We start from the raw sequence: 24,647 nt of genomic DNA, 5'->3' as shown, positions 1-24,647 counted from the left end.
TTTACTTAGGCTTCCCTATACTATCTCTAGTTAAGGGACTCGACAGATTGAAGATGCCTTGGCAAAACAGATTGGCGTTAGCTACTGCATGGATCCTATTGGTCCAGATAACAGGATATGTCTCGACAAAACCTTTTTGCAGCAACAATAACATCTAACCTATCGATCGTGCACTACTCCTTTTAGTCGAATGAAATCCTAGTCTTATCTCTAAGGTGGATTAGGCCTAGTTACTATCTAGAACCCCTTGCTCATGTGGTTCCTCCCTAATTTCTCTTGAATACTAAGGATGTGCTACTTAGACATTCTCTCGAACACTAACTAATCTCCTATGGAACGGCTACTCTCGGAGCTCCTACAACCTTAAGGCACTAAGCTTCATAAACAAAACAGAATATAACATAGAAAAATAATCATTCGTTAAAGCAAAACTTAAATATCCAAAATAAACTCCCACCAAATAGGATTAGTTCATAGTGTGGTTCGAAATCAGCAAGCACAAAGCAAGTTAATATGTTCCTTACAACCCAAATAATAAATAACGAAAGTAAAGAACAAAGGGAATGAGGAAAAGCCTTTGACGTGCACTGCTGGAGCTTCCCTCGGCCACCACGAATTGTCCCAGCGATCTAGCTCCTCTCGGACGCCTAGTTCGCCACTCCCTCTAGCTTGTCAGCGGAGGAATGGCACGACAAAAATGATTGATAGAAAAAAGAGAGATATTTTTCTCCGAAATTTTAGGCTCTTGGCGGTTGTCTAAAAATCTCCAAGTCCTCTCAAAAAGTCAGGCTTCATATCTTATTCATAGGGGAGAATGAACCTAGAGTTTTGTGTTAAAATTACACTAGCACCCTAAAGTTTATTCCTTTTATGTGAGAGTCGGTGCAAAGATGATAACTAGCCCCTCTATTATGGCTGATTGCATAAAGCATTTTTTTTGCCATGACAGCTGGCTCTTACTAAAATTATATTATTTGATTTTTACTGCCCAGAAATGTCGTCCGAGATGTCGCAGCAATCGCATTTTGCTCAATAGTCTCATCATGTCATGTCAATTCCCTTTTTCTTATCTTTGCTCCCAAATCATGCACATCATTAAACAAAACCCCTTCCCCATAACGCAACACTGATTACAAAATAAAATGTCGCGGCAAACAAAATTTCACCACATGCAACTATATGCTCTTAAATGCATCTATATGATCTTATATGAGCTCTTAGACAGTCAATAACTTAAGTGAAAATGTCTCAAATATGACATTTTTACGGAGTTATCAATGCATGCATGTGCATACATTTTAATTTGATTGTCTGAGGCGTCCTCACTCAAATTCTGAAAATTTGCATCTAACCAATTTAACGGTATCCGACCACCGTTAAAATTTTACGGGACACCTCCTAGATAATCCTGACACAAAGTAGTCTAGTTACCGTGCGCCATCCCTGAAATCACGTCGCCATCCACCGAAAGTCTCAAGCGCATAGAAACATCCTCAAGCGTAATCGTGCACTCTCTGCACAGAAGATGGAATGTGTGAGTCTTCGGTCTCCACCGTTCCACTAATGCAGAAATTAGGTTTGGTTCTATCCTACAATGTCCTTCATATCTAGCTATGTGACCGAATCCAGCCTCGACTAAATACGGCCATACACGAGTTGGTATCGCTAACTTAAGGTTCCGGATAAAAGGATCCAATATTCGGTCAGTCTCCTAAAAATATTAATAATTACAAAAATTAATTTATAAACTAATAATAAAAAATTAAACAAATAAATTATTACTAATCATTTAAATTAAATTAAAATGTAAAAATGTTACGGTATCAACAAAATGTCGAGATATATGATTTTCATCCAAACGAAGCAAATCGTCTTTCATTTTATAACTGCAAAAAAATTAATTAAATAAAATACTAACAAAATATTAAATATAATAAAATATACCTTAAGTTGAGAGGATTTGAGAGAAGTTGAGATGATTTGAGAGAATTTTGGTATGATGAAAATGATTGAGAATGAAAGTATTTATAGGGTTGGGATGAGGTGTGAACGGTCGGGTGGTTGTTGAAATTAAATAGAAGGCGCGACCTATGCACGCGCTATCCTGACGCTTGTTAGATTGTCAGGAAGGCGCGACCCATGCACCGCGCTATATTCTACGTGGTAGAAGGTGCGACCCATGCACCGCGCATTCCCCAACGTGGTGCCATGTCAGCATAAGGTGTGATGTATGGGTCGCGCCTTTTGTCAGGTGACGTCACATTAAAGTAAGACGTGATTTATGGGTCACGTCTTTTTTTAAAATGTGTTAAATCGAAAAATAAAGATGTAAGTATGTCTAACAGGAAAATAAAGAGGAAAAGGGTGATTTGGAAAAATCGCCGGATTCTTGTATTTTCCTAGTTCTCCCTCTCTTTCCCCATTGAACACTCAAACCAAAGAAGCCCATTTTATTCACCCAAATCTCGTAAGTCTTTCTTATTTGTCTCTCATAGTCTTAACAGGCCTTTTTGATTCTTGTATCTCTTTGTATTTTGATCTGTTTGCCATATTTTCTTGCATTTTTTAATATTATAAATTCTTTTGAATCTTGTTTTGTTTTTATTGTATTGAGAAAGGAGAGAAAAGAAAACATAAGCAGATGGGTTGCACTAGAGAAAAGCATATACGATCGGCCCGGAGAACCCGATCGGTGAAACATGAAATCGATCATTGCTGCCTTCTTGATAAAGCTTCAATATCCAAATCCATACCCGAATCAGGTATCAAACCCTTGAATTTCCATTTGGGTGTAAACGACTCGACCCAAAGCCCTAATCATAACCCTAATGACAGTACCGATGCTAATGATCATGGCTTGGGGTATTGCACTTAGGAAGAATTAGAGGAAATTTTATTGAAAACCTGGAATTTTTATACAATGAAGCGATATCTAAGCTTATATTGTTAGGTTACGATGAGGATGTTGCATTAAAGGCTATATTGAGAAATGGGCATTGCTATGGTGGAATGGATGTTTTGACTAATATTTTGCACAATTCATTGGCTTATTTGAATAGTAGTTGTGATAGTAGCAATGGAAGTAATTCAGAGGAATCCGAGTCTGGTTTACCGGATTTGAGGCAATTGGAGGAATACTCTCTTGCTGGTATGATTTGTTTGTTGCAGCAAGTTAGGCCCGGTTTGAGTAAAGGTGATGCTATGTGGTGTTTGCTTATGAGTGATCTTCATGTGGGTAAGGCTAGTACGATCGAGATTCCATCACTTCATTCACCCACTAATGCGTGTAGTCCGGTGTCAAATGACCTAGAGAGTGTTGATAATAACGGGGTTGGTGTTATGTCACCGGCAATGTGTAGATTTCATGGTGGTTGGGGTTTTGGGAATGGAGGTGAGTTTGCAGTGAATGGATTATTTTCATGTAATGCTGGAATTACTTTGCAGAGGGATATCGAGTGTCCAAAGAGGTTCAATCTTTCACCTTCAATGAAGTCTTTGTTGAAAAAGAATGTTGCAATCTTTGCTGCTAGTTTTAGAGCTAATTCAAAACAAACGCAGACACAAAATCAGGTTTTTGTGGGCACATTGTCTAGGGGGGATGCCCCTCCGGCTGTTGCTGGGGATGAGGTTTCTGCTGAGAAATCAGAGGAGTCGCAGACATCGTTCAGCCAGGATGGGTTTAATTCGGTATTGAGTAAATTTCGTGATTTAAATATTGATGAGAATTTAGAGTATGTTGGGGAAGATCAGAAAAGTGAGATGATAATTTCTCTGTTTCATCAGATAAAGGATCTCCAGAAGCAAGTGAAAGAGAGGAAGGACTGGGCTCTTCGAAAGGCAATGCAAGCTGCAAGAAAGCTTAGTAGTGATCTAACAGAGCTTAAAATGCTGAGGATGGAGAGAGAAGAGATGCAGCAAATGAAGAAGGGGAAACACACAATAGATGACTCAACCATGAAAAGGTTGTCAGAGATGGAGAATGCACTGAGGAAGGCTAGTGGACAGGTGGATCAGGCAAATGCAGCTGTGAGACGGCTTGAGACTGAGAATGCAGAAATCAGAGCTGAGATGGAGGCTTCTAAATTGAGTGCATCTGAATCAGTCAACCTGTCTGGAGGTTGCAAAAAGGGAGAAGAAGTGCTTGAAGAAGCTTTTGGCTTGGGAAAAAAAGAAAGCTAAGTTGCAGGAGTTGATTGCTGATGAAAAAGAGAAGATTAAAGATCTTCAACGATGCTTAGCTCGAGCAGAGCATGATCAGAAAGAAACAGAGGTGAATTTCCTTTACATATTGACACAAATGCTTAAATGCGTATCTACTCCATCTCTTTAGGCTTAGTTTTATTGTTATCTTGGTGTGAAACAGAGGGAGATATATTGAGCTTCTTGAATGTCTATCGAGAATTCTTCTTTCTGTAGAGTTTGTAATAATTTACTTAGGGACCCCTTTACATATGCTGACTAGTCTAGATATCTAAAGGTTTTACGTTATACAGGCATGTGAATTGTGATTCTATTAGAATCTGGAATACATGTTCTGGATTTATGTACCATATACATACAAGTATAAGTGATCGGTGGATCTGTTGGAAAGGGCAGGATGCATTTTTTTGGGTGTAAAATGACCAGCCTAGGGAGGCACCTTCTCTGAGAAGCAGCCAAAGAGAGCTTAGTGCAAAAAGGGACTCTTGATGGTGTGATTTTCAACTTGCTTAAATTCGGTCTGTGAAGTGTTAACTCTCAACTCTTTTCTCATGTAACTCAATGTCCCCTTTTCCTTTTTGTGGATGAGGGCTGATCTTTTCCTTGTTTCCCTTCTTTTAGTAATCTATGAGTGTGCGTTTGTTCTAGTTCATATTATATATCTGATTTATATTCTATTTTGTCTCTTTTTTTGGAGGTTTTAGTAGTTATGTTTTTGTGTGATTGACCCTTTCATGTTCATTTTCTGTTCCATTTTTTTCTCAAATGACTAGTGTGCTAGTCCAGAGTCCTTGAATAAGTTTTATACTGTGTCATTTACTTCTACAGTCAAAGTGGAGAGAGGAGTTAAAGGACAAAGAGCTTGCCTTCACTCAAGTGGAGCAGGAACGATGCTCTAATGAAGCAACTGAAGTGAGTAATAAAAGAAAGCTAGAGGCTTTGCGCCTGAAGATAGAGATAGACTTTCAGCGTCACAAGGATGATCACCAACGACTTGAGCAGGAGCTTTCTCGTCTGAAACTATCTGCCCAATCTACTGAATTGAATCATCAGTTAGATAATTTATTCACGGGAAAGTCTGAAGGCGCAAAGCCACAGGGAGAAACAATTACTAAGCTGCTTCATGAATTAGATACACTAGAGGATTCTTCAGAGAAAGAAGTTAACGGTGATAGAGAATGCATAATATGTTCAAAAGATGAAGTCTCTATTGTTTTCCTGCCTTGCACACACCAGGTTCTATGTGCCTAGTGCAATGACAATTTTGGAAAGAAGGGTAAATCTACTTGTCCATGCTGCCGGGTGCCGATTGAACAGAGGATTCGTGTTTATGGTGCTAGTTCATAATGCGCATTTTCGGTTTTAAGAAAATGCTTTGCAGTAAAAGTTTCGTAGTTGGTGTTATGTAGTTATATTTTCCTAGCGTCGTTGAGAATGCTGGGTTGTCAATTGTGCATATACCTGCCTTAAACTAAACACGGTGCTAGTACTTTAACATCAGGTTAAGAACCTGAATTGAGCAAACTTTCATATGTTCTATTAATAATATGATATTTGCCCTATCCAATGGCCTAAAGGAGTTCCTTCCGAGTTCTTAGGCATTGCAAAATGGAAACCAATTTTCTATTTTCTTCTATTGTTCCATGAATATATTTGACAAGTGTTAAATCATGATTGGCATCATATAGCAGATATCAACCACTTCCAAATGGGCTTTAAGATATTTCAAGATAGCTTAAGAAAAAGAAAAGAAAAACATAATAATATGTAGCCACAATAATATCGGTACAAAAGTTCATGTTTCGTTTCTGTATTGTAAGGATTATTTTTTTTTATCAAATAACTTAAATTTCATTAATCAAATAAACCAAAGACAACGAAGCAAGCCCTTTCCTTTGGTTATATTGCCTAACCCTTCCTTCTCTTTCAAGTTAACCTTCAACGCCATTATTTGCTTAGTTTCATGCATGTAGTCCGTGATCATCCCCTACCACTACTACATCTTACCATTTTTCAAAGGCAAACAAATCCTCCAATAAATCCAATGTCTCCTCGTCGGCGTTTCATCTCGGTCAACCTGGGGTGCAAGTTCAACCACAATCTTTGTGTGTCAACGATGATTAACTTCCATGAGAAGGAGAAGTGCAACTAGATTTGTGGGATTTTGCAAATGGCATTGGATCCTGACTTTATATTTCCATTGGTTTAACGGATCTTTGAACAATGTGTTTGAAATAATTTAGATTCTTGCGAGTTCATTAATGAAGTTTATACGGTAGTTGAGAACACATATCAGCTGTTTTTAGTATCCTATGCTCATCCACGGACTGTATATTTTCAATTTCTTTGTGTAGAGACGTCTCCCTTTGTTAAAAATTAAGATCTTAAATAAACTGTTAAATATGGCTACCAGAGTTCATGTGGGAATGGAAATGGTAATGGTGAAACCGAAATGGTTAAGAACAACTGGAAGGAACGCCGCCTTGATTTTTCAGGGAAAATGAAGAGATTTCCCCGTTGGTTGTGGTGAACTACTTAGAAAGTTGGTCGAGAATATCCTAGGAGGCTGATACATGCAGTCAAGGTTGGTTTTTCGTCGACGCTGGTCTCCCTGTCGTATCTAATGGGGGAGCCATTGTTCAAAGGGATCGGCACCAGTGCGATTTGGGCGGTCATGACAGTGGTTGTTGTGTTGGAAACTTGGAATTCACAAGAAGTTTGGTTTTCTCGTTGAAATTTTCATGGCCCTGCATTAGTTTTCTTGATGCACAGACAATATGTTGAACTTTTTGTTTCTGTTTGAAAAGGTACAACTTTGTGCAAAGGCTTGAATAGGGGATTAGGGACAGTGTTGGCAGGATCATTGGCATTTCTTATCGAGTTTATTGGGACAAATCCGGAAAGGATTTTCCAGAACCGTTGTAATACTGATAGATTTAGAGCCCTTACTGCAATTATGCATCTGTCCCCTTCTGGACTGACAACGATTACTTTGTTGAAGTTCATGACCACTTAACTCAGTGGTGCTCTTCTTTTTGATACTTCATTTTCGGTTCTTAGTGGTGGAAGAATATCACATAGTGTAAACATAAAAAAGTGAACTTTGACGAACCACGAAATCAAGTGTTTATTTGGTGAGAAACTCGACAAGAGCCCACACACTTACCCGAGGGCCAAGGGACAACATAAGCAATATGGGGGGGGGGAGGTTGAAGAACCTAACTTTTAGAAGAATATTTACTTTCCTAGTCATGAAAAAGAGTTTAGTTTAGGGATATAAGGCCTTTTAAGAAAGCATTCCTAAACTAAATTATATATTTTTGTTTAACAATGTTCTTGGCAAAGTAAAGGGATGATGAAGCTTGATGGATTACACCTTGTTGCTAGTTCTCATTGAGTTAATCTTATGTTGGTTATGTTTGTTTTACTTTGTGGGTTCACCGCCAAATTTCATTTCAGGTTGCAATGTATATGGTTCAGGGTTCAGGTCTTATAACAATGACCCTTCGTGATCGGTACAGATAACTTGCTTGAAGTAACATGCATTGCAGTAATGGGAACTGAAAGGCAATTATGTGGAGAAAATGGCAACAAAAAAAAATACAACGTTTATAGCTGTGGCATCAACTGGTGCATGTCTCATTCCTATTGAGGTGGTATTTTTTGGAGAAGTTCAAAGGATACTGAGTTACCAACTCACTAAAAGGCTTCCAAAATGTGAATAATACAATTCAACAACTCGGTCTAGATGAAGTACACCCCCACTGAGTTTATAGAATGCCGATCAAAAGTTGAAAGTGTTTTGTCTAAAGCTAAACACTTGATAGAAATGGCCAAAATGGGCGTATGACAATTGACTGAAGTTCATTCTCAACTTTAAATCTCTAGCGAATATTGCATTTTTTTTTTCAAAATCTTCATGCAAATTTGACAGCAACAGGTTGAAGTTGACAACTCTGATTAATGATTAATGTTGAAAAAAATTAAGTAAACTCTCCTCGGTTCAAACATTCACCTGAATTTTCTGGTTTAAGATCCATTTAGCATTGGATAAGGATTCAAAACATCAAATGCTCCCATGAATGTTATCAGAAAGTATGTAAGCCTTTTTATGAAAGATAACATTTAGCTGCTGGCATTGCAGTGACCAGTACATAATACAACAAAAACACAGCAAAGTTGATACAATCTGATAGCAGTGAAGGGGTTTGTGCATATTGTTTATTACTCCAAGAACCAACGTTAAAAGTCGTTGTCTTAGAGATTGATCGGTTCAAGATTAAGACGAAGCAGGCATTGTCATTCATAATCATACCGGTAAGGATCACCCTACACCACAACCACCAAATTGTCTCCTTGCGACCAAAGAAAGAGCTAACATGATCTCCTCCTCCCTTTTTTTAAGAAAGGGTTCATGTAGTCGAATAAACCGGACGGGTCATTGGCTTCATTGCCATAGAAATCTATGTAATTTGCATGTCCTGAGTAAGGAGACATGCAGCAGATGCGACCGAGATCATCATATTCGATTTCCCTGAAATTCGAGTACGATGAACTAGGGGAGAACTTGGTCTGTTTATTGCTGCCACAGGGTCATTGAGCTCGGAAACTCATGCTGTGGAAAGTGTTGGGCTGTTGTTTCGCATACCTGTGGATAATCCTGCCATGTGCCAATGAATTGTTAAGAGAAGAAACTTAAAGAAACATTTAACAAGTACTGAATCTTCGAGTTCGATTTTTCTTCCTTCAGAACAAGTTATATACCTTTGAAGAATAAAAAATTAGATCAGGCGAGCCCCAAACGCTGCCTGGCTCGGTATTGACAGAAACAGGCTCAAACGGGGGCACTAGGGTGACTTCACAAGGAGAAGTGCCACGACTTGAATAATTGCTCGTTTGATTAGGGTAACTTGGTGGACACGAAATGTCACCAGAATTGCTCAATGGCTGGTTGTAGGTCCTTGTCACGGTAAGTTCCACACCAGTCGAACTACTTCCGACCCCCTTGGCTTCCGGTTCTCCAGGAGCATCACTTGCCTTCAGCTCATTCCTTTTCACAACAGGGCACAAGGCGAAAGCTCCCTGAACAGTGTTGAATCAACCGGTCATATAATCGTTTCAATGAATCGAAATGCAAGGACAAAGAAATGAAGAATCATGTCCATATATGTTTTATGCGTTCACCTGATTAGTTGATCCTCGAGAAGTCTCATCGGCCAGGCGATACTCATGCATAATCCAGGCCGTTCGATCTCCTAAAGGGGCACGTCCACTGTAGAAAACTAGTGTCTTCCGGTAGCCACTCACAGAAGATTGACACACCACTTTCCTGTCTTTCCCCGTAGCTTTCCAGTAGCCAGCTTTGGTGTGGACACTTCCAATCCCGCGGACAGAAAAAGAACCATTCCATATTCCGTTTCGGAAGGAACGACTTCTCTGCAAAACGCGAAACGAATTCATTTTTAATTTCTCCACTTAAAAAAACCAGTGAAAAACAAATTTAGGAATAGTATACCAGGCAAGTCCCAAGGTTCAAACTTATAAAAATCAATCACAGGAATCATTTCAAGTCCTTGAGTTTTTCTTTTCAAGTAATAGCCTACCAATTCCTCGACAGTGGGATGGAACCGAAAGCCTGGTGGCAGTGAAGCCCCTCCCATGAAAGAACAAAAATCTGCCTCTAAAAGCCAAAGCTGTTTCTAATAAAAATCTGGAAAATCCAAAAATAAAAGCTTTTATCAACACTGTTTTTTTTTTCAAGAACCGAGTACAATTTCCAAAGAATGCACTCACGGATTTAAATAGCGTTCGCGGTCGTGTTTTCGGTCGCGTCGCGTTTATTACTGTTACAGACATAACAGAAGCCATCGCGGTCACTGCGGTTGCCGTGGTCGTGAATTATTTTAAATTTCGCACAACTTATCATAAAACATAATAATTATAATTATAATTATAATTATAATTATAATTATAATTATAATTATAAGGAGTCATTTTTAATGATTTTTAGAATGTTTTCTAAGCTAAAATGACATATATAATATAGTTTAACCATATAAAAGACTTTAAAATTCCGGTAATAAGATAAAATAATTAATTTATGATAACATTGTGAACACATTATTATTTAAATTACTGAAATTAAAATTAAATTAAACAAAAGTTAAAGTTTACATTTTAAACTATATATTAAATTATAAATTTTAAAAAGTAAAGGGATGAAAAATTAATATATTACTTAAATATATATTTTATAACTTACTTTAAAAAATGGGTCCAAAATATTTTGTTTTAAGCCTAATAAACCTTAAAATATTTTAATCCTCAATATAAAAAATAAGTAAAAAACTCCAAAATCATAACATGTTTTTTTGTCTAAATCCATAGCGTGAATGTTTTTATCTTTTTCTTCGTATTCTTAAGTTCTGACAAAGATTCATTTCTCTTATTACAGTGAATTCTACTCTGGCGAGACCCGCAAAACATGTTTGTTCTTACTTTTTACTTTTCCATTATCTTTTTCCTTTTAAATCTCAACATGCATGTATAAAAAACGTGAATTTAAAAAGAAAGAAAAAAATACAGGTTTGATGACGATGAACACAAAAAAAATCATCTTTCCTTAAGTTTTTTTTTGTAGTAACGGTTGGAATAATGGTGATTGCGTCCCGTCATCGGCGCAATCGTCCGTTTCCCATTAAATTACGGGTGCAATCGGTCGTAATCGGTGTGCATCCGTGATCCACCACAAAAACTATGAATAACGGTTTCGGATGGTGGCGCGACCGCGATATCACGACCGCTGTAACGTTTTCGGAACGCTATTTGATACCCTAATGCACCCTGTACATAGCAGAATCATCGTCTTTGAAATATAAAGTTGTCCCCTCAGTTGTTTATGCCAAACTAATGTTGGATTGGAAAAGAAATTTGATTATAAACATATACCCAGAACTCAAAACAGACAACTCTGCGATCAGTTTATTGATCGTTCAACCAAAAACAAGAAAACAAAACCCAGAATTGGAGCCTAAGTACTCCAAATCTCTAGTGAAAATGTAATGAAAACAGAGGGTTGTGGGATGAGTAATATATAGTGGTTGGACAAAACGCACCTAAAGTGCTGAGATTTATTGTCTGAAGCTTGCCACTAAATTCCATAAAGCTTGAACCCATTTACACTTACCTAGCTACTTCGCGCCCAAATTAATTTATTACCGTTAACATAATTAAGAGGTTAATTGTGTATTAGTTTTTAAAAAATTATTAATAAAATTAGAAAGATATTTAACGTTTGACAATTTAAAACAATTGGAGAAATTATGATGCCAAAGTGGCCTCTTGACCTATTGGTCTAAGCTACTCCCAATAAGGTAAAAGCCTTGCTTTAAGCAAGCTCATAAGTAATTCTATGGCCTCATCTCCTACAACAATTGGTGGTACTTTTTTGCTTTTCACATTCAAGGAAAATGGGTGCTGAAAACTGAAAAGCCGAGTCCATATAAATTTACTTTCATTCATTTATGTCCTTTTTAATTTAGTTTTTTACCAAACAAATAGATCTCGAATTTTAAATTCAGTGTTCAACCTTACTCAAATGCTAACATGGGGTAAGATTAAAGATGTTAATGGAATATCATTTCTTAGACGTTGTCATTCAGAATACCAAGTGTTTTCCCACTTTTTAATTTGTCTTTTTCTATTATAATTGCTAATAAAATATGTATGAAGACGTTTTAAGAATGTTTCTGCTTTGTGTTTGCAGCTGCAATACTGATGTGGTTGATTATGTCTTGGAGCAAACACGGAAACATGTTGGTGACGACGGACGATATGAAAGGAAACGAATACCAGTGCCACAACTTCCTTACTTGTCAAATATCTATTACGGTGAAAATGATATTATGTCCAATCCAATTCGATAATATATTGGGTAAAGTACATAAATTATCTCTCGATTTATTTTGTTGAGTCTCTCGGTTAATGAAATTTATAAAATGGTATTCAATTATAGGGTATTGTTTTATTGAGTCGTACGACTATTAAAAGTTACAATATTGTCATCCGACCATTCATATGTTTCAAACTTCTCATTTTTTGTTATAAAATTGGCAGCCGTCTAAGCTGCACATTAAATTATTGACTAAGATATGATAAAATTTGATCTCATAATCGCTTGAACTGTATTTTTTGGATTGACTCTCCGTTCATATTATGTCGTCGAGTTAGTGCTTGAAACATTATGTCGCCAGTAGACAAAGTTAAAATATGTTTCCATCATATCTTAGTCAATAGGTCAACGTCCAGTTCAGACGAACGTCAATTTTTTAACGAAAAATGACGAGTTTAGAATATATGAATAGTCGGATGACCATTTTGTAACTTTTAATAGTTGTGGGAGTCAACAAAACAACATCCTATATTCAGTTGACTATATTATAATTTTTTTTGGGATAAGTTTCTCAATCTATTATCCAAAAATCAGTCAACATACTGCTACAAAGCAATGCCTTCCCAATCTAACATCCCCTATGAAAAATGTATCCCCCAAGCTAGACAAAGATCTCTATTAACCACATCATTCTTAATGACCTTCCTAAGTACATTTAGTCTCACAATTCTTTTAATACAATTAACAATATCATCAACACTCCTTTTACCCTTAAAAAAACCTCATTAGACTACCATTGAAAACAATAGAAAACCTAGAATTAGTGACACAAGCCTCAATCCAGTTTTTGAACCTACCAGGTAGTCCCAACCCTTCCAAAACAACTAGCAGAAAGCCCCAACTCAAGGAATTAAAGGCCTTTTGCAAGTCAGCCTTAATAGCACATCTAGGTGCAATATAACACCTACCATACCCTGTAACTAATTCCTGTGCAATGAGGGCATTATCCTCAATACATCTCCCCTTTACAAAAGCATAATGGTTTTAAGAGATCATACCAGGAAAATAATTAGTCAATATAGCTACCAGAGTCTTAGTTATTACCTTGTAGACAACAAAGCAACAAGTTATTGGTCTATAGTCCTTAGTCATCCTAGAATTAGGAATTTTAAGAACCAAAGTGATATCATTTGTATTAAAAGCAGGGAGCAGCTCAGATGTGTCAAAAAATGCTCCACAACAACACAGACATCCCTACCAACAATTCCCCAAGCAAATTGAAAAAATCCAAAGGTAAAACCATCTGGACCTGGTGCTTTGTTCTTCCCTTGGCCAAAGACAACACATTTTATCTCCTCCCTAGTTACCTTTCTAACCAAATCCTTACTACCACTAGTAGGTAAAGAATACCCCATCAGATTCCTAATCTGCATCACAGCCTTGAATATTATCATTAATGGCCTCAATTTGTTTAGTAAAAAATTGCACCATTTCAGCAGACATAGTCTCAAAAGTCTCCAACTTGTTCCTACCCTCATCCACCAAGACTCTAATTGTGTTGCTTTTTTTCTTAACTGCAACTTGAGAGTGGAAGAACTTAGTGCATTGATCTCCATCTTGAAGCCAATCCACATTTGCTTTATGCTGAAAAAACAACCCCTCAACCTTCTCCGTTCTGCAAGCTCAACTTGAAGCTCTTTCTCAACATTTGAATTCCATAAATAAGGCTTACTAAATTTTCTATTTGAAGTTTCTTCTGCTGCTCCCTTTTCCCAACAACTCTCCCTGAAATATCAGAATAAAAATTCCTATTCAAGTCCCTCAAAATAGGCTTCGGCCTCTTTAACTAGCAAAAGAAGACCTGCATAGGATCTCCTTGCACAGGCCCCTCCCAAGAATTCCTAACAATCTCATGAAAGTCAGGATACCCAGCTCAAAAATTAAAATACATAAAAGGCTTGGGCCTAGAAGCTAAACATTCCTCCGAATATCAAACCACAGCCAGGCAATGATCTGAGATCCCAGGAGCTTGAAATTCTACATGAGATCCAAAAAACATATCTCACCAAGTGATGCACAAAGTGGAGGCTTTGCATGTTGAGGTTTTTTGTTTGTGCGAGACAAGGGTTAGGGAGCATAAGGCTAGTAACATTGTTGCTAAGTATATTAGTGATCGAGATTATTGCTGGAACTATGTTGCTGTTGGGAATGGGATAATTTGGGTGATGTGGAGGAAGGTTTGAGCTTTTCAGTTGTACATGTGGATGACCAATATGTTACTATTCAGGGCAGTCTATGTGGTAAGGGGTTGTTATTACAACAGTATATGGAGATAACAATGGAATGACTAGGAGAAGGCTGTGGCATCAATTAAATTTGGTTGGTGCCTTGGTTGGTAGTTCTGCTTGGTTCAAGGAGGTGATTTTAACATTACTGCTAATGTTACTGAGAGTTCTAACTCAGAGGATATGCAAGTTTCTTCTGAGATGGAGGACTTGAAGGTGGTGTATGAGGGATTTAGAGTTAGAGGATCACCCTTATTTTGGACCTACTTTCATCTGGTCCAATAAGCATGAAGTTAACTATTTGGTCAGGAAACTTGACAGGGTGTTAGTATATTATAATTTTTAATAGTCATTCGATTCAATAAAACAACATCTTATAGTCGATAATAATTTATATACTTTACTGTAACATATATTTATGTCCTTCAAATATTTAAAGATAATTGTAATAATATTTTTTCAATAATTAAAATGGATTTTGGGTCAGGTTGGATGAAATCTCCTCAAATCAAAATTGAGTTAGATGATAGATGAAGAAATGTAATTTCAAATCAAATTTAAATGAATAAAATCTCAATCTAACCTAATCAATGTTTATCCATAACTCATGGAACTACAATAAACAATCTACAAATCTTTAAATATTTTTATTTTTCTAAGATATAAATTATTATATTTAAATTATATATTAATTTATCTAAATCAAGTAACCTTAATTATTAAGGATTTGTAGTCATTTTTTAAGATTCGAAGTTTGAGCATCGTATAAGTAAGAAATATGAGTTTTCGTTATTAAGTAATTGAGAATTTTTAAACATGTACTATATTGTATGCGCCTAGATTTTTTTAATTTTTTTAATAAAATATAAAAATACTTAAATTTATGATTTTTTTAAAATTTATAACAATAATAACATCAATAAATAAATGCTGATTCAACTTGTTAAATATTTTACTTTAACTCCAGCATAGCAACTAACATATCTTTCCCAGATTGGCTCTCCATAACAATTGTAAAAATAACTTAAATTGTGGAATGGAATGAATCCATTATATGGTTTTGATGTGTTCTCAGATAAGATAACCAAAATATCTATGGCATATCTACCGCCATATATACAGAAAGCCATATCAGATATTTTCCTCATTCCTTCACTCAAAACACTCTCCCATGGCTCCTACTCTATCCACTGCTCTTGATCTCCATTTTCCCATCCCTCAAACCCATACCAAAAGACGCATCTTCTTCACCAGACGAAAACGCACCATTTACTGCAACTCCACAAAACCTCCCCAAAACCCACCTTTTACAAAAACCCCATCTTTATCGGAGCAACTCCGGCCACTTTCGACCACAACCCTTCCCGACAAGGACCAAGCTCGTCTCTTGTCGAAGCCAAAGTCCACATGGGTGAACCCCACCAAGCCTAAAAGATCCGTTATTTCACTTCAAAGGCAAACGCGTTCTCCTTATGCACACAATCCCAAAGTCGGGGAGCTGAAGCTCTTTGCAAAGAAGCTGAGTGATTGCAGTGAAGATGCTTTCCTAACCGTTCTCGACGAAATCCCACTTGAACCCACTCTAGAAAATGCACTTCTGATCCTCAACAGCTTGAAACCATGGCAAAAGACTCACCTTTTCTTCACCTGGTTAAAGACCAAGAATTTGTTTCCCATGGAAACCATATTCTACAATGTCACCATGAAGTCTTTGAGGTTTGGGAGGCAGTTTGAGCTCATTGAGGAGCTTGCTAATGAAATGGTAAGCAATGAGATCCCACTTGATAACATTACTTATTCGACCATTATTACTTGTGCCAAAAGATGCAATCTCTTTGATAAGGCTGTAGAATGGTTTGAGAGAATGTATAGAACTGGTTTGATGCCTGATGAAGTCACTTATTCTGCTATTCTAGATGTTTATGCGAAATTGGGTAAGGTTGAGGAAGTAGTTAGCTTATATGAGAGAGGGGTGGCTAGTGGTTGGAGACCTGATCCCATAGCTTTCTCTGTTTTGGCAAAGATGTATGGTGAAGCTGGAGACTATGATGGTATTAGGTATGTTTTGGAAGAGATGAAGTCGCTCGGAGTCAGGCCGAATTTGGTCGTTTACAATACTTTGTTGGAGGCTATGGGGAAGGCGGGGAAGCCTGGTTTAGCAAGAAGTCTTTTCCAGGAATTGCTTGATTCTGGTTTAACTCCAAATGAGAAGACTTTAACTTCCCTTGCCAAGATATATGGAAAGGCAAGGTGGGCGAAAGATGCGTTGGAGTTATGGGAGGAAATGAAGTCGAAAAAATGGCCGATGGACTTTATCTTGTATAATACTTTGTTAACTATGTGTGCAGACATTGGTTTAGTTGAGGAAGCAGAGCATCTTTTCATGGATATGAAGCAATCGCGGCATTGTAGGCCGGATAGTTGGAGCTACACAGCAATGCTGAAGATATATGGAAGTGGCGGGAATGTCAGTAAGGCGGTGGAGATTTTTGAAGAGATGTCTGAGGTTGGTGTTGAGCTAAATGTAATGGGAGCCACTTGTTTGATTCAGTGCTTGGGGAAGGCCGGAAGAATCGATGAGTTAGTGAGGGTATTTTCTGTATCGGTTCAACAAGGAATCAAACCAGATGATAGGCTCTGTGGATGCCTGTTGTCCGTCGTGTCACGGTGTGAGAACAAGGCAGACGTTGATAAAGTTCTTGCTTGTCTGCAGCAAGCGAATCCTCGGTTAGTTGCATTTGTGAATTCGATTGCAGATGAGGAGTATTGTCTTGACAATGTTAAAGAAGAGTTCAAGGGCATCATTAGTGACACTAAAGATGATGCCAGAAGACCGTTCTGTAATTGCTTGATCGACATATGCAGAAATAAGAATCTCCATGAGAGAGCACATGATTTGCTTTATCTTGGAACCCTGTACGGATTGTACCCAGGTTTACACAATAAAACTGCAAATGAATGGTGTATGGATGTCCGATCGCTCTCCGTCGGTGCTGCACAGACGGCTCTTGAAGAGTGGATGGGGACTTTGGCCAAAACTGTTAACCGTGAAGAAGCATTGCCAGAGTTGTTTTCAGCTCAAACAGGTACTGGAACCCATAAATTCTCTCAAGGACTGTCAAATTCATTTGCTTCTCATTTGAAGAAACTTGCAGCACCTTTTAGGCAGAGTGAAGAGAAAGCTGGTTGTTTTGTGGCAACAAGGGAGGATTTAGTGCCATGGTTACGATCAAGGATTCCCTCACCCGCCGTTTCAGTTTCAGTTTAAGATACTTGCAAAGACATGAACCATGGTTGGAAATGTTTTCGCTATTGATTACGATAAGCATAAGCTATGAAACGAGCCAGCTGCAGTAGCTACTTGTGCTTATTCATTCGTAGCTCTAGTCTCTAACAGTTTTACAGATAGCTGATTATCAGCAATGGCATATATTTTCATTTCTGTTCCCAATGGAACAATTGTTTGCATAGTTAGAAAGATTTTAATCACAAAAATGGACTCGAAAATGCAATGGCTGGATGCTTTGTTCATTTGTAATTTTACTTTGTGCCAGTTTTACAGAGCTGATTATCAGCAAATACCATATGTTCTTTTTATCAATTTTCAATTGAAGGAATTCCATAAAGTTGCAGTTGTTTGTATGAGCAGAAAAAGGACTTGAAACTGCAATGTCGGAAATTCGACCTTTAAAAGTACAGATGGTAAACTTTGGACGAGAGAATGATCAAAGTTCAGTAACTATATCTAATATTTTTGTATACCCCACCAAATTACAGAAAACTATTTTCACTTTTTAGTCTTTTTGGCTCTAAAAGAAAGAAAAGGAGGAAGGCACATTGAATTGAACCACCATCCCGCCTATGCAAAAACCTCTAAGAAAGCATGTCTTTAAAGGATAAACTAAAGAAACTGAGAAACAAAAAGACTTATCTTTCTTTTCGGTCTCGGAGATAACCGCATCTCCAGATCTCCCCTTTTTTCCCGAAACAAAATTCCAGGTCTATTCGACTCCTGATGACTAATCTAACATTAGACTTAGTTTAGTATCACCTGGACTACCTGCTACCAATTGTAAGCTTATGGTGTAAGACCCCTAAAAGAACACCAGTTTGAGAGCCATCAAAAATGGACCAGCACCCATATTTTCCCCCCAAGTGCTTGCAAAGAACTCGACTTCAAGAACTTTTAGCTTCTGAGTTCTGTGTCAACTGTTTTTGCTTGTGAGCCCAGCATGTGAAGAGTTTCATACATACTTTCCAGATGACTTCCAAATTCTTCCCTCCAATGATATCACCATGACAGTAACATCATCATGATACTTTCGCCGATCTCCTGTAGGGATGTCTAGTAATTCATGGAAATCCATGCCTGCAGAAATCGAAACCAAGATAAAATTCAGTTTAGGAATAAAGATTGCCAGATAAAATATACGTGTGCAAATCTATTTTATGTGTCAATATTTTTCGGTTACAAAAAAAGGTGTCATGAATCATGGAGTTGCGAAATCTTTCATGCTTCATCTTAACAGATAAACCTTCAATTGTTTTTAGCGACTAAAAAGTTTAACCCAAATTGAAAAGCCAGCTTTTCAGCCTCTTATTCTAATGGATTGAATTTGAGATGTCCAACCTTCAACACAATATATATTGGTAAAAACGGGATTAAAATCCAGAAGAGAATAGAGGGGATGGAAAGAACAATATGCCACTGAAGATTATGTTATCCTTGTAACCCAAACACCAAAATGCAGTGCTACACACTTCAAATAAATAATTGCCTACATAATGGAACTGAACTGTAGAAACCTTTACTACTTAAGCAAAAGCCACAGGTAACCACGTTATGCAAGGCAACAGCAGAAATAGATTAGTTACACTGATCCCATCTAAGTGAAATCATCCCCATGTGGCGATCCACTGACATCAATAAGTTCCCATTCAATCTTATAATTAGTTCTTCTCATTATAGACGAGGGAGCAGGGATAATAAGCAAGTTACAGAAAGAATGTTTACCAGCTTTCTTGGCAGCATGCATAAGAACCTCCTCTATTAGATGTTGCGCAGGGTCTCCATCTGGAAACTTTTCCATGAAACTCTCAACCAGAGAAACCACTTCTTGGTTGCTCAGATACTGATATAATCCATCAGATGAAAGGATTAAAAATTGATCCCTGGCGCAAAGTCTATGGTGATGAAGAGAAGGCGAGCAGGATATATATGGCGCTGTACCGATGTACTCATTACGAAACATCTCCAATAATGCATCATTCAACTTGGGCTGCAAAACAATGGGACCATGTTATTGCCTAAGCTGATTGTATTCCTTAAATATTTAACATGATATGACATGTGATACAAGCCTGTTTCCTCCTCTCCCAGTCTTCCTTCAGCCCCCCCTCTCTCTCACCCGCAAAATAAAAGCATAATTTGTACTTGCGGCATTTGAAAACATTTACATAAAAATGTTGGATAACGATTCCTTTTTACTTTGGTCTGAAAAAAATTAATTTTCCCCAGAGAAAAGGCAAGTAAATTTGAACTCTTCTTAACCTTCTGGGTTTCCTTTATAGCTTATTCACAGTAAATAATTCATAAGCCACTCAATGCCTTGGTTAAACACAATCTATCATAGATAAGATTCAACACTTTAATAGTGAAAAGGCATGTGAAGAACCTTTTTAAGAAATCCTGCACCAAATGCTCTAGTAACTTTAAGTCGACCTTTCACTCTGTCATTGGCAATGCACTGGCTGTCATCTGGATGTTCATTCTTGATTCTTATGATTTCCTGCACAAATTAAAAGTCAAATTCAGCAAATGCAACAAATAAATTAGAGCTAAATACAGATTCAACTGATAATCTTTCTTTGATGTCTGAAACAACAAACACCAAAGAAGCTGCAATTTGAGTGAGCAAGGAATATATCATTCATCATTAGACAAGTACATCCAAGCAATATTATTATTGATCATTACATACCATCATTACAAGAGCAAGACCTTTTCAACCCATAATAACAATATATTAATCCAATTTTTTAGAAGATCTAGATCCGTGTAAAAAAGACTGCAATTCAAAACACTGTCTATTCCCAAAATTTAACGCTTATCAATTTTCCATACCATCCTAGAAGATACAGATCCATCTCTTTATGGATCCCTTTCCCTAGACAACCCACATGCTTGCTGGAGCTGTGCTCAATAAAGTATAGAAATTTCTAGTTTTTTCTTCGAACCAAAATGCTAAGTAAATGTAAATCACTCTCAAAACCATCACCAGATGAAAATGCCAGTCAATCTTAAAACAGTTGAAAAAGCACCAGGTTTCCAATTCTAACAAACTATAAGACCCTTTCTAAACTGTTTGTTAAAAAACTCTAAAGATTTAACTACAGTAAACAGTTTTAATATGCAATAGGGAAGTTTTTAAAAGCAGTATAAATGACTTCTACAAGATTTAAATAGACTCGTCTAAGATCTGCCGTCTTTTTGTTAGATAAATTTCCGGGAGACAAAGGATGACGGATAACGTATTGCCTTAAGGACCAGATAAGAGATGTTTTACAAAATGCATGATCTGCATAAGAATTAATCTAAAAAGCTCCACTCCAAGTGCACCCAACTAGGGGTAAGCGTTCGATCGAGTCGAGTCAAAAAATTTCGAGTTATTCGAGTTGATGAGTCCTATTTTACAACTCGGATTTGATTTGAAATTTTTTCGAGTCGATTCGAGTTTATAAAATTCAAGTCGAGTCGATTTTTTGAGTTTCTGTTTAAATTTAATTGTAAATGTTTATAATATTATAATATTATTTGATTTCAATTTAAGTGACTTTCTATAACTATATATACAATACAAATATATTTCTTCATATTTTTTTCATATGTAATATACATAAATTATACAAAGCCAAGGACTCGAGTCAAACTTGAAAATAAATCCACTAGTTACTAAAAATTTCGAGTTATTCGAGTTGCATTTTACAACTCGATTTGAATTTGAAATTTTTTCGAGTCTAGTTTATGAAATTGCAATTCGAACTCAATTCAAGTTGAGTTTTTTCGAGTCGAATCAAGTCGAAAAATCGGGGAAAAAATCGATTTTTCGAATTGATTCGAGTTTTGCTCACCCCTAAGGCCAACACTGATACTGCACAGGTCATTCCAGAACAAGAATCTCATCGGCTTAAAACTAGACTCCCTGAATTATTCCCCTTACCTATCAAAATCAGAAGAATAAAGTAGAATTTGAAATACTTCAAATATGTAGGTAATGACACATGCAATGGCTAAAGGCATAACTGAGGTAAATGGAACTACATGTCTAATGTGTTCAGAAGAAAACTATATCATTACTAAAGGAACAACAATTTACACACAACATTCCAGTAAATCATTAAACCTTTCAAAGAAACTCAAGTAAAAATAAAAAGTAAGCAGTCTATGAGTTGTAACTGTTATTTTCCTAATGATATAGAAATCAGCCATGAAGCAAAACTTGAGTAACATAAAATCCAAACCTATACAACTCAGGAGATTGATACCAGCTTAAGCAAAGAAAATTGTCAAGCAACATAATCGTTTTAATGAAAAATGAAGATTTTAAGCACTCAAAGATAATGGCAGAAAACAAAAAATGCACTCGATTTTTCAATATTCAGAACATACTTCTTCAATGCTGGTGCTATGATCAGTTGACAGTTGCAGTGCGGTCAATCTCATGGACCGAGCAGAACCCTCATTAACTGGCTTAATTGTGTTGTCACCCGGTGCCAGTGTCTCCTCCATTATACCCTTCATGCTTGATCCATTTTCCTCGTGCTTTCTTCCCTCCATACTGGAACCAACATCTTCTGGTTCATACTGTGCAACAATTGCCCTACTATCGCCCACATTCATCACATACACATCCTCATCCCTCATCAAAACAACTAACAAACACGAACCCATCAAAGCAAGCTCTGGATTTGTATCAAGCACCTTATCTGTCATATCCAAATATGCTAACTCGGTGACTTCTAGAGCCCTAGACAAAGCCCCCAAAACCAATTCAGGATCAACTGGACCTTCTTTCCTTCTCCTCCCAGACTTTTGAACCCTCTCCTCCACTCTATTATTTACCTCCTCAACCTTCTCCTTCTCTTCTAACCGAAACCTCCATGGAAACAACATACTCCCAGACACCTCTCTATGCTTTGACAATCCCTGCCTCAATTTTGACAGCAGCAACCACCTTCTATTCACTGCAGAACCCTCTTTACTCACAGTAATTGCATCATCCACCGAAAACGCAAACCTGTCAGACCCTGAGAGATCCAACCCATCTTCCGGGTCATCCTCAGCTAGAAACTCCCATAACCTCCTCCTCCTAACCTCAGTCCCCTCGGGTTCAAATGCTACCCTCCTCACCCTGTCCTGTACCACTCCACTCGATTCATTCTCCCCAATTAAACCCTGCCCTGCACTCACAACCTCCTCAATGGAACTAATCCGATTCGCAGTATCACTATCAGTTTTATTTAAACTATTTGTAGCTATTAAAATGTTGGGTTGGTTAGTTTTATTTTCAGCTTCGTTTTCATTATCAGTTTTATTTTCAGAATCTTCATCAAGTTCCCAAAAAAGACCATGAAGTTCATGGAAAACAGCTCGATAGAGATTACCCATCAAGAATTCGGGTGCGTCCGGCCCATTAAAACCATCGTAAATACCAACGAACAACCACCCTTGCTTTTCCGAAACTACGACGTGAACCCGATCCTCCCCGGCCTTCCCTAATGCCCACTGCACATCCCCACAGTTCTTCTCCTCCGCCTCTGCTGCCGCCGTCTCCGTGCCGCCGGAATTTTCCCTTCTACCTACGAAATTCAACACCGGAACCACCCAAGGCCGTTTCTTCTCGGAGAAATTTCTCAAGATCCCCGAAATGCTCTTCCTTCTCTTCTTCTTAACATAAATGCCACCCAACGGTGCCGAGAAATTTACTCCCCCTTCAGGACCCGGGTTGGTCTCCAGTGGACCAGAAACAGCCCCGCGCTCTAACGAACCCGACATGAAGAACCCACTCCGCTCGACCGGCTCATGAACTCCTCCACGTGGAACCGGCTGCAGTGGCAAGGCACAAAACGATGAAGTGCTCTCGAAGCCATTCCCGCTAACGATGCTGCTCTTCACGCCGTAACCGAGGGTGTTCTCAGTGGCATCGTCGTAAATGTTGTCAAGTTGGAGGACAGTTCTGGGGGTGGAGGTATTCGCACTGACGGAGGCTCCGGATATGGCCTTGAACAGGGTTTCGGGTGTGGTTCGGTTTTTCGGGTCGTGCGAGGGAGAGAAACGCAGAGAGTGCGAAGGAGAAACAAAACGATCGGAAGGAGTCGGAGAGAGGAAACGATTGGAAGATCGAACATAACAAAAGGAGTGACCAAGGGTCTCATCCAACGGCTCCGATTCAGCGAATATCAGGTCCGCATGATTCTCCGGCGGCCGGTTTGACCGGTCTGTCACCGGATTAAAACAAGGGCAGAGCGTAGAAACTCCACTTCCCATCACATTTGATTCATTCCACTCCCTTCCTCTCCTATTCAAAGAGTTTCCAAAAATGAAAAAAATATATATATAAAAAAATAAAGAGAGAGAGAGAGAGGTGTTGCTGTTTTTCTGCAAGAGAGAAAACCAAAACAGGAAACTATATGTAATTTGAATTTTCTTTTGGTTTTTGTTTTTTCTTCTTCTTCTCCATTTTTTTAATTTAAACTATCTGAGTGGACTTCTTTCTCCAGTTTGAAATTTCTCTGCTTTTTTAATTCTCAGCGGTTGTTTCTTGGCTCTCGGCTGACGGTTACATGTGGCGATTGACAAATGCATCAACCGGAGACAAAAGGTCCACCCAGGATGCCACATGGGCAAACCAATGGGGTCCTCAAGGATTGCCAGATGTGCAATTGGGGTCCACACACCGATTCTTTTATTTTTTATGGGTAAACGATATGTTTAGTACCTAAATTATTTATTTTATTTCGTTTTGGTCCCCAAACTTTATTTTCTCAAAATCATACCTAACGTTTAGGTTAGGTTTTAGTTCGGTACATTGTCGTTTAAAACTGAATGATAATATTAACGTGTCACCATAAGATAATGTCACGTCACTATTGAAAATAATTTAAAAAATATCACGTCAACAGATATATTAAGTTTTTAATAATGGATACCAAAATGAAACATAAATTATATTTTATGTATGATTTTTAAAAAAAATAAAATTTGAGTACCA

At 37.7% G+C, this 24,647-nt stretch overlaps 2 protein-coding genes and 2 pseudogenes across 2 annotated transcripts; 2 read left to right on the top strand and 2 right to left on the bottom strand.

Annotated features, from left to right (window-relative positions):
• The first annotated feature begins 2,382 nt into the window (after nucleotides 1-2,382).
• Nucleotides 2,383-5,700, top strand: LOC120187184 (annotated as a pseudogene).
• A 2,874-nt stretch (nucleotides 5,701-8,574) lies between these two features.
• On the bottom strand, nucleotides 8,575-9,860 carry LOC120187186 (annotated as a pseudogene).
• Nucleotides 9,861-15,496: 5,636 nt separating this feature from the next.
• Nucleotides 15,497-17,742, top strand: LOC120187185 (pentatricopeptide repeat-containing protein At5g46580, chloroplastic-like). The gene has a single exon (XM_039190970.1). It carries the CDS (start codon nucleotides 15,548-15,550, stop codon nucleotides 17,642-17,644), a length of 2,097 nt encoding a protein of 698 aa, XP_039046901.1. The 5' UTR covers nucleotides 15,497-15,547; the 3' UTR covers nucleotides 17,645-17,742.
• A 365-nt stretch (nucleotides 17,743-18,107) lies between these two features.
• On the bottom strand, nucleotides 18,108-23,953 carry LOC120187183 (protein phosphatase 2C 29-like). The gene is made up of 4 exons (XM_039190969.1): nucleotides 22,046-23,953; nucleotides 20,052-20,165; nucleotides 19,391-19,655; nucleotides 18,108-18,745 (listed from the first exon to the last, which is right to left on the bottom strand). Exons 1-4 carry the CDS (start codon nucleotides 23,921-23,923, stop codon nucleotides 18,621-18,623), a joined length of 2,382 nt encoding a protein of 793 aa, XP_039046900.1. The 5' UTR covers nucleotides 23,924-23,953; the 3' UTR covers nucleotides 18,108-18,620.
• Nucleotides 23,954-24,647: the final 694 nt, after the last annotated feature.

This window comes from Hibiscus syriacus, unplaced genomic scaffold (assembly GCF_006381635.1).
Source record: "Hibiscus syriacus cultivar Baekdansim isolate YM2019G1 unplaced genomic scaffold, ASM638163v2 tig00113722_pilon, whole genome shotgun sequence".
NCBI classification, from domain to species: Eukaryota; Viridiplantae; Streptophyta; class Magnoliopsida; order Malvales; family Malvaceae; genus Hibiscus; species Hibiscus syriacus.
The sequence above is the reverse complement of the archived record's forward strand: the minus strand, read 5'-3'. Positions and strand labels throughout refer to the sequence as shown.

What these genes read in the sequence shown, in the direction of transcription:
- LOC120187183 (XM_039190969.1), bottom strand. Translation starts at nt 23,923, where the DNA reads ATGGGAAGTGGAGTTTCTACGCTCTGCCCTTGTTTTAATCCGGTGACA. An exon ending in GTGCAGGATTTCTTAAAAAG is followed by an intron (nt 19,656 to 20,051) that starts GTTCTTCACATG and finishes ATTGTTTTGCAG; the next exon opens with CCCAAGTTGAATGATGCATT. An exon ending in GCATGCTGCCAAGAAAGCTG is followed by an intron (nt 18,746 to 19,390) that starts GTAAACATTCTT and finishes CGATTTCTGCAG; the next exon opens with GCATGGATTTCCATGAATTA.
- LOC120187185 (XM_039190970.1), top strand. Translation starts at nt 15,548, where the DNA reads ATGGCTCCTACTCTATCCACTGCTCTTGATCTCCATTTTCCCATCCCT.